The 17,719-nt window shown below is 35.7% G+C and overlaps 1 protein-coding gene across 2 annotated transcripts; it reads right to left on the bottom strand.

The window, feature by feature from the left end:
- Window positions 1–936: 936 nt before the first annotated feature.
- mfsd14ba (major facilitator superfamily domain containing 14Ba) lies at window positions 937–15,779 on the bottom strand. 2 transcript variants are annotated; one of them, XM_051910481.1, is made up of 12 exons: window positions 15,459–15,779; window positions 12,148–12,246; window positions 10,684–10,746; window positions 10,469–10,596; window positions 9,414–9,528; window positions 9,020–9,238; window positions 8,328–8,441; window positions 6,709–6,780; window positions 5,875–5,987; window positions 5,651–5,748; window positions 4,585–4,739; window positions 937–4,279 (listed from the first exon to the last, which is right to left on the bottom strand). In XM_051910481.1, exons 1-12 carry the CDS (start codon window positions 15,570–15,572, stop codon window positions 4,067–4,069), a joined length of 1,503 nt encoding a protein of 500 aa, XP_051766441.1. In that variant the 5' UTR covers window positions 15,573–15,779; the 3' UTR covers window positions 937–4,066. The 2 variants fall into 2 exon arrangements, with proteins under 2 accessions (XP_051766441.1, XP_051766440.1); XM_051910480.1 differs by having other exon boundaries at window positions 937–4,282; window positions 15,459–15,776.
- Between the last annotated feature and the right edge of the window lie 1,940 nt (window positions 15,780–17,719).

A 17,719-nucleotide genomic window follows, 5' to 3' on the forward strand; every position in this document is an offset into this window, starting at 1 on the left:
TTTTAATATGGATTTTTCTTTTGTGCATATGCTGCTAAACGTCGTCTTTGGTGGTCCATGAAGAAACAATGGATTAGGAAAGATGCGGTTGAATGAGTTAATTTGTGGGTGCACTGTTCCTTTAATTGCACTGAAGTGAAAAGAAATGATCTGTTGGTTTTAACCTTTTCTTTTATTCCATTGTAGACAGCAGCGTTTACACTGAAGGAAAGTTTTGCAGCATCACTGAACTGAACTGCATCTGAAACACTTAGTTGGGGCGTTTAGATACTGAGCTGAGGTTATTATGATGAGATCTCAAGGGTTCAGCATGTCAGACATCATGAGATACATCAACACTGCCATCCAGAGGAGACAATGGGACACATCTGAGACTGAGAGTAATTCATATGCATAAAAACACTATTTGATGGCTTTGCATCTGTTACTTTACATTGATATTTTTTTTTATTGGGCAGGGATGTATTGCATATTAACTGGTTGAATATGTGAAATATACTTTTATGCATTTAGCTGACACTTTTATCCAAATTTAAGCAACTTGAGATTAACAATCTCATTTACAGTGAATAATTGTGCATTTGGAATATTTATACAGTAGATATGAAAGTATTTCCATGCATGATGCCACACACAGTAGCAGTAACATTTGCACATATGTTGTTGAACGTTTTAACGTTAAAGACTTCTAATTAGTTCTTTATATGGTGCTAATTGTGATAATGAAATAAAACAGTCACATTAGGCTATACCTTGGTCCTTTTAGATATTTCATGCTACTGATTACCATATCCACATCATACTATTACCATGGTACAAATCAAAAACAAAGTAATGCAGAGTCATTTTTTTTTGTTTAGGGTGTTCAGAAATCCAAAACGCAAGTAGCGCAACAGCGCCATCTAATGGCCAGAGAGAAACAATGCAGAAAGAAACTGAAATTACTCTTGGTGTTCTTTATTCATTTAAATTGCACCTATTTAAATATTCCCACAATACATGACAATAAATACATAAGGGTCCCTGTACATTTCATCTTGATCAGCTGCTCAATGTACTCTGTATTTACAGTAAGACTCGTACTACAAACGAACATGTTACTTCAGGCACCTTGTGTATCCCGTTGAAAGACACACAAATACTTGACATGTTCAAAAAGGGAAAGCAAAACGTGTGTGAACACGTGCTTCGCTCCTGATGAGCCAAAAAAAAAAAATCGGTTGGCGTTATTTGGAGCGGCACGTTGTTCCAAAAAATATTGCGGGTCTGAGTTTATCTGTAATACTATTCAGTACATATACAATACTTTACAATCCTAAAATAATGAATATGACCGTCGTTATATTACATTTTAAAACTGCCGTTACAAGCTGTGCACAAATTCATTGTACATACGAAACCCAAAAGCGCGGGAACTTGTGGAAGCTCGTTTCCCACAGAATAAAAAAATGTAATTGCGACTTTTTTAAACTCACAATTCTGACTTTTTCCTCAGAATTGAGAGTTTATATCTTGCAATTAACTTTATAAATTACAATTCTGACTTTTTTTTCTAAGAATTGTGAGATATAAACTCAGAATTGTGAGGAAAAAGTCAGAATTGTTAGATAGGCCTATCGCGGAATTGCGAGGAAAAAATAGTCAGAATTGTGATATAAAAAGTCGCAATTACCTTTTTTATAAAAACACACATCAGCGCAATTTCAAGCTCTACAAAGAAAGTTTCACGTCGTTTCACTGCATGATAAATATGGCTGAAATGATGCAAAACACATGGAAAAGGGTCAAGGGTGAAGAATAAATGATGGAAAGCAAATATTCAGATTCTGTTCATGGTTTCTGTGTGATTCACAGGTCACCAGAGGGGTTGTATTTGTATGAAATGCTGGAAGTGGAGGAAATGATGCGGATGTGGAACAGGTCAGTCTAATGATGACCTCAAACTATGAGATGCTCCACAGTGTTCTTCACACGAAACAGACAGAGGCCTCTGGGAAATATAAAGAATCTCCACTGTATAAGAAAATATGGAATTCGTGAACAAATTAATGAGATTCTTCTATCATTCTGATGGAATGATCTTGGAAAAAATCCAAAATCCCATATTGAATATGGAATATGGCTATACAAAAAAAAAAAAAAATACAGATAAAAAATATATTCAGATCGAATCTCACCTCATTCCACAAAATCATCAAAACCTCCAAAAATGAGGTAGCTGGTACGTAGATGTTGGCTGATTTTTATTAAATACGAATTATCCTTTCATTTTAGTAAAAGGAAATATATAAATATCGTTGAGTACAATAGCTCAACAAATGCGCAATGCCAATACTTTTCTTGAAAGTAAAAATGAAGGTAAAATTTCACTTATACCAGTGTAAAATTTTAAGCAATACTGCAATATTGTGATTTTAAACACCCATGTTACTCAACATGACATTTTTTTACTTCTAAATTGAATGCCATTTTTGATCATGTCGGTACACTACTGCATAGAACCTTTACTCACACACACACGCGCACACACACACACACACACTTCATGAAATTCACAATCAAGCCGTGTCCGTATGATACAACTAATTGGCCTAAAGAACTATGTTAGCATCAGTAACTACATCAAACCGCTGGTGCTCTAGTGTCTTGGGTTTGGTTAACATCGCCACATATACTGTTCATGCACTTGCAACCGGATGCATCTCTAATCTATTAAAACCTTGTCAAACGCCACAGGATATGTGACTTTAAGGCTTATATAAAGAAAGTTCACGCAATCGTTGCAGAACTTTCATCAAATACAGTTTAAAAATACTGATCTCAACTTCTATTAGGGCGAATCTCACGAAATCTGTCAAGAACATGCTTGGGTCACGTTTGAAATCATAAGAAATGTGTATTTTTTAATGCAAATGAAGCCTATTTTTAGAAGGGGGAGAAATGTGCTTAATTGTCATGAAAATAATATCACGAAAAGTCTAAAAATAGGCTTTATTTTCAGGCTGCAATTAGGGATGGGCGGTATGACGATATATCGTGGCGACAGTATAAAATGTCTATCGTTAGAGATTTTGCTATATCATGTATATTGCGGTATGTAAATAAACAGTGTAGCACAGCACTATTGACACTTTAAAGTGATGAAACGCATGAATGTGACTATAAAGAGAGAGCATTTGGGTGTAAACCGGATGTGTATTAGTATATTGGTCTTAAAGTGATAGCAGCCTAATAAACCTCTTGCTTTCTGTCGTTAATGTTAATCAAACAAAAGAGAAAATAATTTACTGCTCTTGACTGAATAACTTTTGTAGTTTTAATAACAATACATTTATATTTAATTCAAACAGTAAAGACTATTAAGTATTTTATTATCATTGTATTTTTTTTTTATCATTTGATTATTCAATTTCTGTAAAATAACCTGAAAAAATTAATTTGTTTGTCATATTTTGTTGTATTGTATTTGTCCTATTGTTTGTAATTTGCTTCTTTGTTATTTTTAATAACAATAAATAAAATAAAAACAACAAAAATAACTATATTGTGATCTATATTGTTATCGTGAAATAAAATGTCTCATATCATGAAATAAGATTTTGGTCATATCGCCCACTCCTAGTTGCAATGACCGTTTTCATGAAATTCATCCAGTTTTTCCTTCAATCTTACGAGAGTAACAATAAGCTTCAAGTCACCACAAGCTCCATAAACAATAACCTTTACTGCACTTTGCCCAAATATCTATATATATCTATATATATATATAAAGAGCTTTGCATTTAAACTCCAGAAGAATCAAACAAACTCCACCACAGCGCATCCAATCCCACTGATCGAGCCCTTAGAGTGTTGATTCATTTGTACACCGAATGTTAAACACTGTAAAAACGGTCAATAAAAAAGCCTCTGAGTTCAGAACCAATAACCGTTTCATCAAAACAACAAAAATCAGATAAAACACACTAAATATATACTTCTCGCTCCCAAACATGAGTCGCCCGACAGGTGGAGGATTTGCGATTTTTTTTTTTCCCCCAAAGATGATTTGGGTTGAGGGTTACAGTCACACAGTGCTGTCCTCCAGCAGCGGTTCGAAGTCCTCGTCGCTCCCCGGCAGCGGCGTGTTGGTGTGGGCTCCGGCCAGACTCGCGCTGCTCTTACTGGTTTGGCAGGGCGTCCCTGGTGGCGACGGGTGGTCCGGTATGAACAGAGCGACTATAAACGCCACCACCACCGTGCAGGCACCCAGGAGGAACGGAGGACCAGGGATCATTGTCTTCTATGCAAAACAGGCAAGAAAAAAATCGATATTAGAGGAGGTAATATAGGAGATGATGTCATCAAGGATCTATGACATTATGTTCGAGCTATTGAGTGATATATATATATATATATATGTCATTGTACCCAAATAGATTCAATATTAACATAAAAAAAAATGCCATGAGTGCTTCTGAGTGATGATGCAAATGAATTACTGAATCAATGTTTTGAACTGATTCACTGAACCAACTGCACTGAACTCTTCCTGCAAAAGAGTCAGACAGAGTGACTGTAAAGGTGGTTGAATGGAGCGTGTACCTCTGTGGGGATCTGAACAGGGATGGGGTAGTCGGGTTGGATGGTGGTGATCCCGCTCAGCTCGACGTTAAAGAGGAAGAAAACGAAGCCATAGAGTGCAGGACCCAGACCGTTACAGAGACCCCGAATACCTGTTATCATGCCCTGAACCAGACCTGAGGTAATAAAACACACACAGCTTAGATGAACACTGCACAGTATAAACTCTTGATGGCTGAGATTGTCACTTAAAGGGGACTTATTATGCTCTTTTTACAAGATGTAATATAAGTCTCTGGTGTCTCCAGAATGTGTCTGTGAAGATTCAGCTCAAAATCCCCCACAGATCATTTATTATAGCTTGTCAAATTTGCCCCTATTTGGGTGTGAGCAAAAACACGCCGTTTTTGTGTGTGTCCCTTTAAATGCAAATGAGCTGCTGCTCCCGGCCCCCTTTCCAGAAGAGGGCGGAGCTTTAACAGCTCACGTTTCAGTTGCTCAACAACAACAAAGCTGGAGAATCTCATGCAGCCAAAATGAGGATTGTCAGTAACGGTGTTCAGCCTTACATTGTTCAAACCGGAGTCGAGTTTTAGAATGCATCTGGACGTTTCTGAACGGTTAGTGGATAAATTTATGTAGTTGCTGTGGAGTTGTGCCGTCATGTTAATCTTTTGTGCAAATCCAGATTGAATTGACCCTCGTTTGTGAAGCAGTCCGGCGTAAAATGACAGCATGAGAACAACACTCTACTACAACAACTCTTCCTCTTCTCTAAAGCAGCCCAACATGGCCTCACCCCCTTTGTTGTGTGTTCTCGGGGGCGGGGTTTATGTAAATTTGTGCTTTTCAGAAGGAGGGGCTTCATAGAGGCAGGAACTAAAAGCGTTACTGACAGACTGGGAAGAGAGGAGCTGCAACAATGGAGAATATGTGTTTTTTAAACATTTAAGCATGAAAACCTGCTCTAGTAGAGCCCAAAAACAAAATCAAGAGCATAATAGGTCCCCTTTAAAGAAAAAATGTTTGTTTTTCCTCAGTTACTTGAAAGTTTTGAAAATGTGAAAGATTGCATGTAAGACTTTACCCTGTTTATCCGGATCTGCGCTGCGTGACACTAAAGCGCTCACTGCAGGGAACGTTATGCTGGACATGGCTGCCACCGCACCAGCCGCCCACATCATCCTAAATGACAACAAAAATAACATCACGCTTCTGGACACGGTGAACACCAAATGGAAGTGACTCAGACGGTTGTTATGTAACATCTGCTTAAGCAGGTCATTTATCTTGATCGAGAAGTTAACTCACCACGGCTCGGACCCTAAACCGTACCAGGCCAGCTGGACAATCTGGAAACCCAGACCCAGAAGAACTGTGTTCTTGTTCCCGATGGTCCTCATTAATAAAGTGAGAAAAAGCGTCTGTCGGGAAACACAAGGGAATGAATAATTACACCGCCCTGTGCCATATTTGCTGAATTGAATCCAATACTTGTTTCTTACTCATTTTTGGGTGCTGATTCCAAAAATAGTGCCTGTTTTACTCTAGCATGTCACTTTTTCACAAAACATGATGTGCATTTCATTACATTTTGACTTTTTACAACCATTTATAAGGTGAAGAAGTCTTGTATTATCCCTTAATCACCAGAAAAACTGCCACAAAGACATGCTTTCCATGTTCCTCTGAGCCAGGGTACAACTATTTGTTCAATTCTCAGCCGACTGTCACATGTAGGATATTATTTTATGCCTGTGGTTTTTTTGTTTATTTTTTAACTCAGCATCATCAAATGAGATAATATTAGGCCTTTTTTGCAAATCAGCAGATTATTTTCAGTGTTATTGTACTGAAACTTCATTGTTTTTATTGCTACACTGAATTACAAAAGATGTGGAGCAAAGCTGCTAGAATTCACTTCGGTTGCTAAAAATAAAACACCACCACTTAAATAAAGCAGATAGTGCCGTGCTATCTGCTCATTACAGCTCTGCCTATATTTCATTACATTTACCGTTGAACTTTTTAAAGGAATTCAATTCAATTAGAAAGCGTTTGTGAGAGCCGCTTTCACAAGACGCCTTTCCAGCTCAACGACACAAGTAATAAGGCAGAGCGAAGAATATTGCCTCAATTAAATACCTGCGCCAGGATGGAGAGGATTCCCACCACGCCGATGAACACCGCGATCGTTTTGGGCGAGAAGTTAATGACCTGAGAGACACAGAGAAAGAGGCACATCGCTATCAGTCTGCACCACTAGGCCTGAATCGAATTAACTCTGTTATGTCCAGTAATGAGCCGTCACTGAACTCAACTGAACAGCCAGACAAGATGCCACTAACAATCCACATAAACCTGGAACTTCCTAAGGAACCTGATGAGTGTGTGAAATAGAATTCTGTAGAATGCAATGTTTAATTAAGCAAGTGAAGTCCAGTTATTAAATATATATATATATATATATATATATATATATATATACACACACACACACACACACACTATTGCTCAAAAGTGTTTGAACGGCATGATTTTTTAATCTTTTTAAAGGAACCTCTTCTGCTCACCAAGGCTTCATTTGATCCAAAATAAAGCAAAAACAGGAATATTGTGAAATATTTTTACAATTTAAAATGACTGTTTTCTATTTGAATATATTTTACAATGTAATTTATTCCTGTGATCAAAGCTGAATTTTCAGCATCATTACTCCAGTCTTCAGTGTCACATGATCCTTCAGAAATCATTCTAATATGCCGATTTACTGCTCAAGAAACATTTATTATTATTATTATTATTATTATTATTATTTATTATTATTATTATTATTATTAACGTTGAAAACAGTTGTGTACAATTTTTTTTTCAGGATTATTTGATGAATAGAAAGTTCAAAAGAACAGCATTTATCTGAAATATAAAGCTTTTTCAACATTTTAAATGTATATACTGTCACTTTTGATCAATTTAATGCATCCTTGCTGAATAAAAGTATTAATTTTTTTAATTTCTTTCCAAAAAAAACTCTTACTGACCCCAAACTTTTGAATGGTAGTGATAATGTTGAAAAAGCTTTATATTTCAGATAAATGCTGTTCTTTTGAACTTTCTATTATTTCACTAATATTTCACAATATTACTGTTGTTTCTGTATTATGGATCAAATAAATGAAGCCTTGGTGAGCAGAAGAGACTTCTTTCAAAAACATAGAAAAATCTTACCGACCCCAAACTTTTGAACATTAGTGTACATACTGTGTTGCGTTTTTGGTCAAATTTTGTGTAAAAATACTTTTGACAGTCGATCAAATAATGATGAAGGTCAAGAAAAAGGTCAAGGGTCAAAAATTGGATTTAGAAGGTCGTCAAGTGCGTTGCCATTGTGGGATACAGTATTTCCTGCAGTGTGATCTGTTGTATGCTGAACATTTTGTTGGCCTTCACACATACACAGATTTGCACACTGCACAGACAGTATGAGTACTATGGTAGTGTTTTTGTTTACTGATCCTACTTTAACTTGTTTACTTCATTTGAAGCGTGTTGCCGCTAAAACACTTCCAGTCATAAGTGCATCAAATGAATCAAGGGAGTGTTAAACAATAGCAGACTGTGAAAACATGCAGTCAGATGTTGCATAAACCGCCTTGGAGGATAAACTGCTAATTAAACTTTAATGGAAGCAGACAGCTGCTTTAATAGGGGAACATTAAATATAGAATCGTCACATTTGTTCATTATAAAACACGAAGCCTTACCTGACGCAAGTAGAGGAAAAAGCTGGAGTATTGACCCGCCTCGGGCAGATAGGACAGAAATACCGTTATACAAATGAGAAGAACGGTTGTGTCCTGCCCAACTTTCCGCAGAGACTGTGAAAAACACAAACATCAACAATAAAACATCCAGTATCTCATAAAACCTAAGTCTCCTATGATAAAAGGTCTTTTGTCTATCAGTATTTTATTTTAATCTTCAGTATCAGAGTCTAAATAGGCCAATATTGTAAGCAGATAATATTTTTTTTCCATTTAAACCTGATATAGTGAGATATCATCTGATTTCTTTCTTTATGAAACACCATGTAAACAACTGTTCAAGGCCCTATTAGTAATGCATTAACTAATAATGAGCAATATTGATTACAGTATTTATTAATCTTTGTTTAAATTAGTTAATAGAATTATAACTATTCATCATGTTTATCATATTAACAGATACAAATTTTGATTTTAGCAATGTATTAGTAAATGTTGGATTTAACATTAAGATTAATACATGCTTTTGAACTATTTTTCATTGCTAGTCCATGTAAACTAATGCAGCTGCCTGATGTTAACAAATGAAACCTTATTCTAAAGCTTATTCCAATCTGAGGTGAAGAGGCAAATTAATCTAAAGGAAGAAAGAATATTTGACCATTTTATGAGCATATCCTTTAAATTCTTACAGCAATCGGGTCGGCCTGCTCCCAGGAGATTGGCGCTCCCCAGGTGTTGAGCCTCATCTTGTCGGGCAGCGACTCTGGGACGGCCAGCAGTATGAAGCAGATGTCGGCCAGAGCGATGAGGGTCGCCACCAGCACCACCAGGTTATCGCCATAACTGGCCGAGAGGTACGCGCCGATGGCCGGGCTGGTGACCAGACTCGCTGCGAACGTCGCAGACACCTGGAACCATTAAATGGGCAAAGTGGGATATAAATGACTCAGTTTGGGTCAAGGAGACTGAATCCAGGTCATGTAGAAGTTTGGAAATAGAAATATCCTAAAACAGCTTGGCGAAGTCGTATTACTCTGACATCTTTCCAAAATGCATTTAGTATTTAATAAAAGAGCCGCTTACAAGTCCATATGCCGTACTCCTCTCATGCTCATCCGTAACGTCTGCGATGTAAGCGAAGATTACGGAGAAAGTGACGGAAAAAGCACCGGACACTGATATCATGGCAAAGTACCACCTGAAAACAACAAGAAACATGAAATGAGAGTCATTTAAATGGAGACAGAATATTTAAAGGTGTTGTTTTATGACCAGAGCTTCCCAAACTTTTTAACAATAAATTTTCATAAATTTTCCAGTTGTTTGCAATTATTGGACAAAACATTTCAAAGCTGAAGTGTGTCATTTCTGCGCCAACCGCATCACCACTGGTTGGACAAACAAAGCTGAGTATAACAAAAAAAAAATCATATTAAATGTAATAAAAATATAATTATTAATATTATATATTTTTAATAAAATAACAAAAATATAAAATATAAAAAATATATAAAATTAAATATTAAATTTAAATATAAAAAATATAACATTTAAATAGTCCTATATATTTTTAATTATATTTTTTATATTATATACATTATATATTTTTTATATATACACATTATATTTTTTTTATTATATTTTATAGTTTTTATGTATATTTTAAGTTTATGCAGTTTTACAATTTTATAAGTATATTTCATTTTATATTTTTTATTTCATTTTACTATATACTTTTTTTATATATATTTTTAAGGTAAATTATTAAAAAGGATATATTAAATATTATAAAATCTTAATACCAAAATAAATAAATATATATATATATATATATATATATATACACACACACACACAGATAGATAGATAGATAGATAGATAGATAATCTTGGTCAATAAGTCATGAAAAAAAAAAATGTAATATAATATTTTTATAATATATAGTATAATTGTAATATTTATAATATAATATAGATTCCATGATTTTCCATGACTTATTGCATTCATTTTCATAATCACAATTTTAAAATTCCCTGATATTTCCAGGTTTTTCTATGACCGTGGTAACTGCAAGACACATCCATCAAGTATCATCTGGCCAAACCTATCGTCTGAAGTTACGGCAGGACGGGTCTTACCATGGACTGAGTCTCATGAGCGGGATGGGCGCACACGTGAAGAACACGGTAACCAACAGAAACGATCGCCTGCCCCACACATCTGATAGAGCACCAATCAATGGTGCGCTCATAAACGACAGCAAACCCTGATGAATAAAATGAGAAAAAAATTATCTTGACAGAAACCACCACAGATGAACTCATGAGTAAAATAAATGACGGATAACACCTACCTTCACTCCCTGGATGAGGCCGTTTATTAAGAAGGTGTGTGTGGGGAATGTTTCGTGTAAAACCTACAGATGAAAAATGCACATTTATGAAGAATCTGTGAGAATCATTTCAACACCCAGAAAAAAACGTAATACAATTTATTTCTCAAAATGAAAGGTGCACTAAGTCATTTCATATGTCTGTTTTCCTGACTCTTATTTGCCTTCCCAAACATCCAGAGACTAGAGATGGGAATGATTTCAGCTCCATAATCCTCCTGTTAACCAGGGTTATTTCAGTATTATTTATATCCTACTATAGTATATATTAATATTTTGAATTAGCTTTTAATTTTTATATATTTTTTATGTTTCCATTTTAATATTACATTTTAGTATTTTTGTCATGTGCTTTTGTCATTTTTATTATTTTTTCTTTTTTTTTAAGCTGTCATTTATTTTTATTTATTTTTAAGTTTGAATTATTTTAGTACTTCAACTTATTTCAGTTTAGTTGCCAAGGCAATATTTATAATTTTTGTTTAAGTTTTTTAAGTTTAAGTTTTTCCATCTAATATTTATATTTTGTTTTATTTCAGCTTTATTTCAATTACCAAAAATGATTTTTAACAGTTTTAGTTTTGGTTAACAAAATCAACACTGCTGTTAACAAAGAAAAAAGATTGAAAAATAAAATTCTTAAAAAAACATTTAATTTTCGTTTCATTTCATTTTAATTTTTGAATCACAATTTTTTTTTTTCCAAATCACAAGATCACAATTCTCCCACGATTCTGAACAGACAACGAAACAAAATAACATGTAATTTACTAGAAGTTCTGACAAAATGTTCATTTCTGCAGTCTATTTAAAAATGTTTAGTTAATTCGAATGAATACTTTAAAAAATTGGTTTGAGTGAATGATTCAATGACTCACTCATAAAGACTTCACTTGTTTCATTACTGGATGAATCTGCGTTTTTGAACAAATCTCTTGAATGAATGATTCAATGACAAATACATTTTTAACAGTGATTTATCGCCACCTTCTGGTGAAACAATGCAATGATACATACGTTATTTGAAGCGCCAAGTTACTTTCAATGATTTGCTCTATTTTGATTGCTATCATAGACATCAGTGTTTATATCCAAACTATAAACTTTTATCCCAGTACTTCTGTGATAATTTGAATCATTGTAACACAGAAATAACCTAAACATGATAACTGCTCTCTCACAGATTTAAATGTCCCAGTGTGATTTTGTCAAAGGTTTAATGGACAAAGGAGAATCATTGTCATTTAGGAATAAGATTGCGTGGGTGTTTGAATCGAGATTGTGATCTTTTAATTATTAATCATGCAGGTCTACTTTATACTGACACCTACTATTGTGAATTCTGGCAAAAAAAGACTTAGTGCACTTATAACTGAAGCATTTATCCTGATAAACATGAACTAAATGAGAATTAGAAGAACTCACAGTAAGCATCGGCGTCGTCAGGAGACCCCAGGCGAAAAACTCCAGAAAGATGACCACAACAGCATGATACACGCTCGGCTTCCCGATTCCCTGCTGGACCTGGAACATCATAAATATAAATGGCTCATTATTCATAACGCTGATTGTAATCTTGAATGTGGCACATTTCCAAACTCCTCAGCTTTCAGTGGGACTGATCTCATTGCTATTCCTCTGAGACACACAAAAGACTTCACTGCACAATAGAGGAAAAAAATTCAGCTGTGCTAAACTCCCAGCCCACTACGGACAGACTTCACAGTCTTGATGTGATGCTTAAAGGGTTAGTTCACCCAAAAATAAAAATTATCCCATGATTTACTCACCTTCAAGCCATCCTAGGTGTATATGACTATTTTCTTTCAGATGAACTCAATTGGAGATATATTTAAAAATATCCTTGATTTTCCCAGCTTTATAATGGTAGTAAAAGGGGGGCCTGTTTTGAAGCCCCTCAAAAACTGCATCCATCCATCATTAATATAATTAATATAATTTTTTTTCTGTAATTTATTTTTTTTTGCTTTTATAATAAAAGTAAAACTTAAATATATTCTAGATTTATTAGACATAAAGTAAAATAATTCCAGACTTTTTTGTTTTTGTTTTCATTTTGATGATTACAGCTTGCTCCTCATCAAAATCAAAAATTCAGTATCTCAAATTATTAGAATATTTAATTTCAAGTTCTATTAAATTACCATTCTCAGGGTATAAATACTGGGTTTAGGTCAGTAATCCCAACAGCAGTCATGGGGAAGTCTGCTGACTTGACAGTTGTCCAGAAGACGATCATCAAGACCCTCTACAATGAGGGTAAGCCACAGAGGGTCACTGCTGAAAGAGCTGGCTGTTCGCAGAGTGCTGTGCCAAAGCATATTCATGGAGAGTTGACTGGAAGGAAAAAGTGTACAAGTGAAAGGAATGACCGCAGGCTTGAGAAGATTGTCAGGCGAAGCCGATTTAAGAACTTAGGAGAGCTTCAAAAGGAGTGGACTGAAGCTGGAGTCAGTGAATCAAGAGCCACCACACACAGACGTCTTCAGGAAATGGGCTACAACTGTCACATTCCACGTACCAAGACACTTCTGAACCAAAGACAACTTCAGAAGTGTCTTACCTGGGCTAAGGAGAAAAAGAACTGGACTGTTGCTCAGTGGTCCAAAGTCCTCTTTTCAGATGAAAGTAAATTTTGCATTTCATTTGGAAATCAAGGTCCCAGAGTCTGGAGGAAGAGTGGAGAGGCACAGAAACCATGTTGCTTGAAGTCCAGTGTGAAGTTTCCACAGTCAGTGATGATTTGGGCTGCCATTTCATCTGCTGGTGTTGGTCCACTGTGTTTTCTGAAGTCCACAGCCAACGCAGCCATCTACCAGGAAATTTTAGAGCACTGCTGACAAGCTTTATGAAGATGCTGATTTTATTTTCCAGCAGGATTTGGCACCTGCCCACACTGCCAAAGGTACCAAAAGCTGGTTCAGTGACCATGGTGTTACTGTGCTTGACTGGCCAGCAAACTCGCCTGACCTGAACCCCATAGAGAATCTATGGGGTATTGTGAAGAGGAAGATGAGAGACACCAGACCCAACAATGCAGATGAGCTGAAGGCCGCTATCAAAGCAACCTGGGCTTCCATTACACCTGAGCAGTGCCACAGGCTGATCGCCTCCATGTCACGCCGCATTGATGCAGTAATTCATGCAAAAGGAGGCCCAACCAAGTATTGAGTGCATAGAAATGAACATACTTTTCAGAAGCCTGACATTTCTGTTTAAAATATCCTTTTTTTATTGATCTTAAGAAGTATTCTAATTTATTGAGAATTATTTTAAAAATTTATTGTGAATTGGTGGGTTTTTGTTAAATGTGAGCCAAAATCATCACAATTAAAAGAACCAAAGACTTAAAGTACTTCAGTCTGTGTGCATTGAATTTATTTAATACACGAGTTCCACAATTTGAGTTGAAATACTGAAATAAATGAACTTTTCCATGACATTCTAATTTATTGAGTTGCACCTGTATTTTGTTCAATAATATTTTTTGATCATTATTTAGAATTTTGAGGGGATTTTATGATACTACGCAATATTTATAAAATTTTTATGAGCTATTTTTTCCCATTAAAATATATGCAATATTTAAGATTAAAATAGAGTGAAGGCCTTTAGCATATCCGAATCATGTCCATGATTTTTTTGTGTGTTCACATAGAAGTGTCATCCCATTCCGATGAAGCAAAAAAATTTAAAAAATCAAAACGTAAAAGAGGCCTAGAGTAGGATTAACAAAATAACTAGTTATCTGAATTTTTAATGGAAATGTGAAGCTCTTTAAAGGTTTTCAAGGCTCAAAACTCTAAACACTTCTTGTGTAATGCAATATAAAAGTTTCAAATATACATGAATAATGTAAAGGAAGTGTAAAGTGTTGTGTGACTTGCATGTGTGAATTTGAAACAACATTATATGTGCTGGCATATCCATTTCTTCCCTTAGTTATTTTGCATTTAAATATCCTTTAAAAGAAGTGTCTGTATGTACATATATTTACAAATACATTTCAAATTCTGTTTTTATTATTTCCACATTTCAAATGCATTAATTCAGGCTAATTGGGGCACTTTTTTGCCATTAAGATAACTGGGGGAACAAATATTTGTCTTATTAATTAATAAATACACTAAATGCCTTATTGAATGAATCAAGATCAACAGGACTAGCAAATTACATCACATACAGTAATGAATGAAGATTTCGGTGTCCCCATGACAACAGATTGAGCTCATGTGAAGCGCGCGTGCGTCAGATAGGTGTTGTGCGCGCGTTCGCGTCAGTTACGTAATAGCAGAATACAGCACTTCAATCAGCTAATGTAGCATCTGTTAGCATCTCCTCACCTTCCTAAAGACGATCGACATCACACATGACACGTTTTTAAACACTATAAAAAATGTTATAAAGACCCTAGACGACATTTAGCGATACATAAAATGATTAAACGACGATTCGATCCTTTTAAAAAAATATAAAGTGGTGTGATTTGTCAACTAGCCAATCTGCCATCAGCGCTCCGTGCGCACGGATAACCAGATATTAATGTTTATATATAGATAATATCAAGAAATACGTAATTTAAATGCACATCATATTCGTAAGAGCTTTTAACAGGGCCTACTGTAGCTAATATCAACACAAAACATCAGCGCTCCAATGAATCTCAATGGCATTTGACGTTTGCCGCACGCTCGTGTCATGTATGTTATTCTTACCGGATTGTCATGCTTCATTATGATCCTCTTGACCAGCACAACTTGGCCGGTGTGTTTTTGGTCTATCTCCCCCTTCTCCATCATCTTCTTCATCATTATGTCATCACAATTCATGTGAGTTACATAGAATCCATCCTGCTGAGTGCATATCTGCGGTCCACCACCTCCTTCCAGCTTTACTAGCGAGTTCAGCCGTCCAAATATGAGTTCGGTGTTTCTATTCGGTTATTTACATCCAGCAGAAACCAGACTGTACCGATAAAACGCTGCCACTCTGTCCGTCTCTCCCGTGTGTTGTGTTAGTGTTACGTGATTGCAGTGCGCAGAACAGCGACGCCACGCGGTGAGAGTGTGAAACAGCGAGCAGCTGTTCCTGAACCAGCCTCATATGATGCTCTCGATTCATGTGCGGTGGCGGATGCTGGTCTCAGCTGATCTGGACTCAGGATGATGGACCAGTTTCTCACTGGCCAAGTGACAGAGGTGCGTCACGCTTTATTACCTTATCAGATGATGTTTTCCCTTTTCAGAGGATGTTACCAAGGCCCACAGTGGAGGATGACACTTCACTGTCATTACAGATTACTATAAATACATTACGATAATATCCATCCATCTATCTATCATCATTTTATCGTTCTATCTATCGTCCAATCTCTCCATCATTCATCATCCATCCATCTATTCATCTATCTATCCATCCATCCATCCATCATTCTATCTATCTATCTATCGTCCAATCTATCCATCCATCATCCATCCATCCATCCATCTATCTATCCATCCATCCATCCATCATTCTATCTATCTATCATCCAATCTATCCATCCATCATCCATCCATCCATCCATCTATTCATCCATCCATCTATCTATCCATTTATCATCCATCCATCCATCCATCCATCTATCTATCCATCATCCATCATTCTATCTATCTATCGTCCAATCTATCCATCCATCATCCATCCATCCATCCATCCATCCATCCATCTATTCATCCATCCATCTATCTATCCATTTATCATCCATCCATCCATCCATCCATCTATCTATCCATCATCCATCATTCTATCTATCTATCGTCCAATCTATCCATCCATCATCCATCCATCCATCCATCTATCTATCCATCCATCCATCCATCATTCTATCTATCTATCATCCAATCTATCCATCCATCATCCATCCATCCATCCATCCATCTATTCATCCATCCATCTATCTATCCATTTATCATCCATCCATCCATCCATCCATCTATCTATCCATCATCCATCATTCTATCTATCTATCGTCCAATCTATCCATCCATCCATCCATCCATCTATTCATCCATCCATCTATCTATCCATTTATCACCCAACCATCCATCCATCTATCCATCTATCTATCCATCCATCCATCCATCATTCTATCTATCTATCTTTTGTCCAATCTATCCATCCATCATCCATCCATCCATCTATCCATCCATCTATTCATCCATCCATCTATATGTCTATCCATTTATCATCTATCTATCTATCTATCTATCTATCTATCTATCTATCTATCTATCTATCGTTATGTCTATCTATCGTTCAATCTATCCATCTATTCATTTATCATCTATCTATCTATCCATCTATCCATCCATCATCTATCCATCATTCTATCTATCTATCTATCTATCCATCGTTCTATCTATCTATCTATCTATCTATCCATCCATCCATCCATCATTCTATCTATCTATCTTTTGTCAAATCTATCCATCCATCATCCATCCATCCATCTATCCATCCATCTATTCATCCATCCATCTATATGTCTATCCATTTATCATCTATCTATCTATCTATCTATCTATCTATCTATCTATCTATCTATCCATCGTTATGTCTATCTATCGTTCAATCTATCCATCTATTCATTTATCTATCTATCTATCTATCTATCTATCTATTGTTCAATCCATCTATCATCTATCTATCTATCTATCTATCTATTGTTCTATCGTTATATCGTTCTGTCTATCTATCGTTAGATCTATCCATCCATCCATTTATCATCCATCTATCTATCCATCTATCTATCTATCTATCTATCTATCTATCTATATATCTATCTATCTATCTATCTATCTATCTATCTATCTTCCATTCTATCGTTCTATCTATCTATCCATCGTTTTATCGTTCTACATTAAAAACATCGTCCAATCTCTCCATCATCCATCATCCATCCATCCATCTACCCATCCATCTATCTATCCATCCA

This window comes from Ctenopharyngodon idella, chromosome 10, assembly GCF_019924925.1.
Source record: "Ctenopharyngodon idella isolate HZGC_01 chromosome 10, HZGC01, whole genome shotgun sequence".
In the NCBI taxonomy this organism is placed as follows: Eukaryota; Metazoa; Chordata; class Actinopteri; order Cypriniformes; family Xenocyprididae; genus Ctenopharyngodon; species Ctenopharyngodon idella.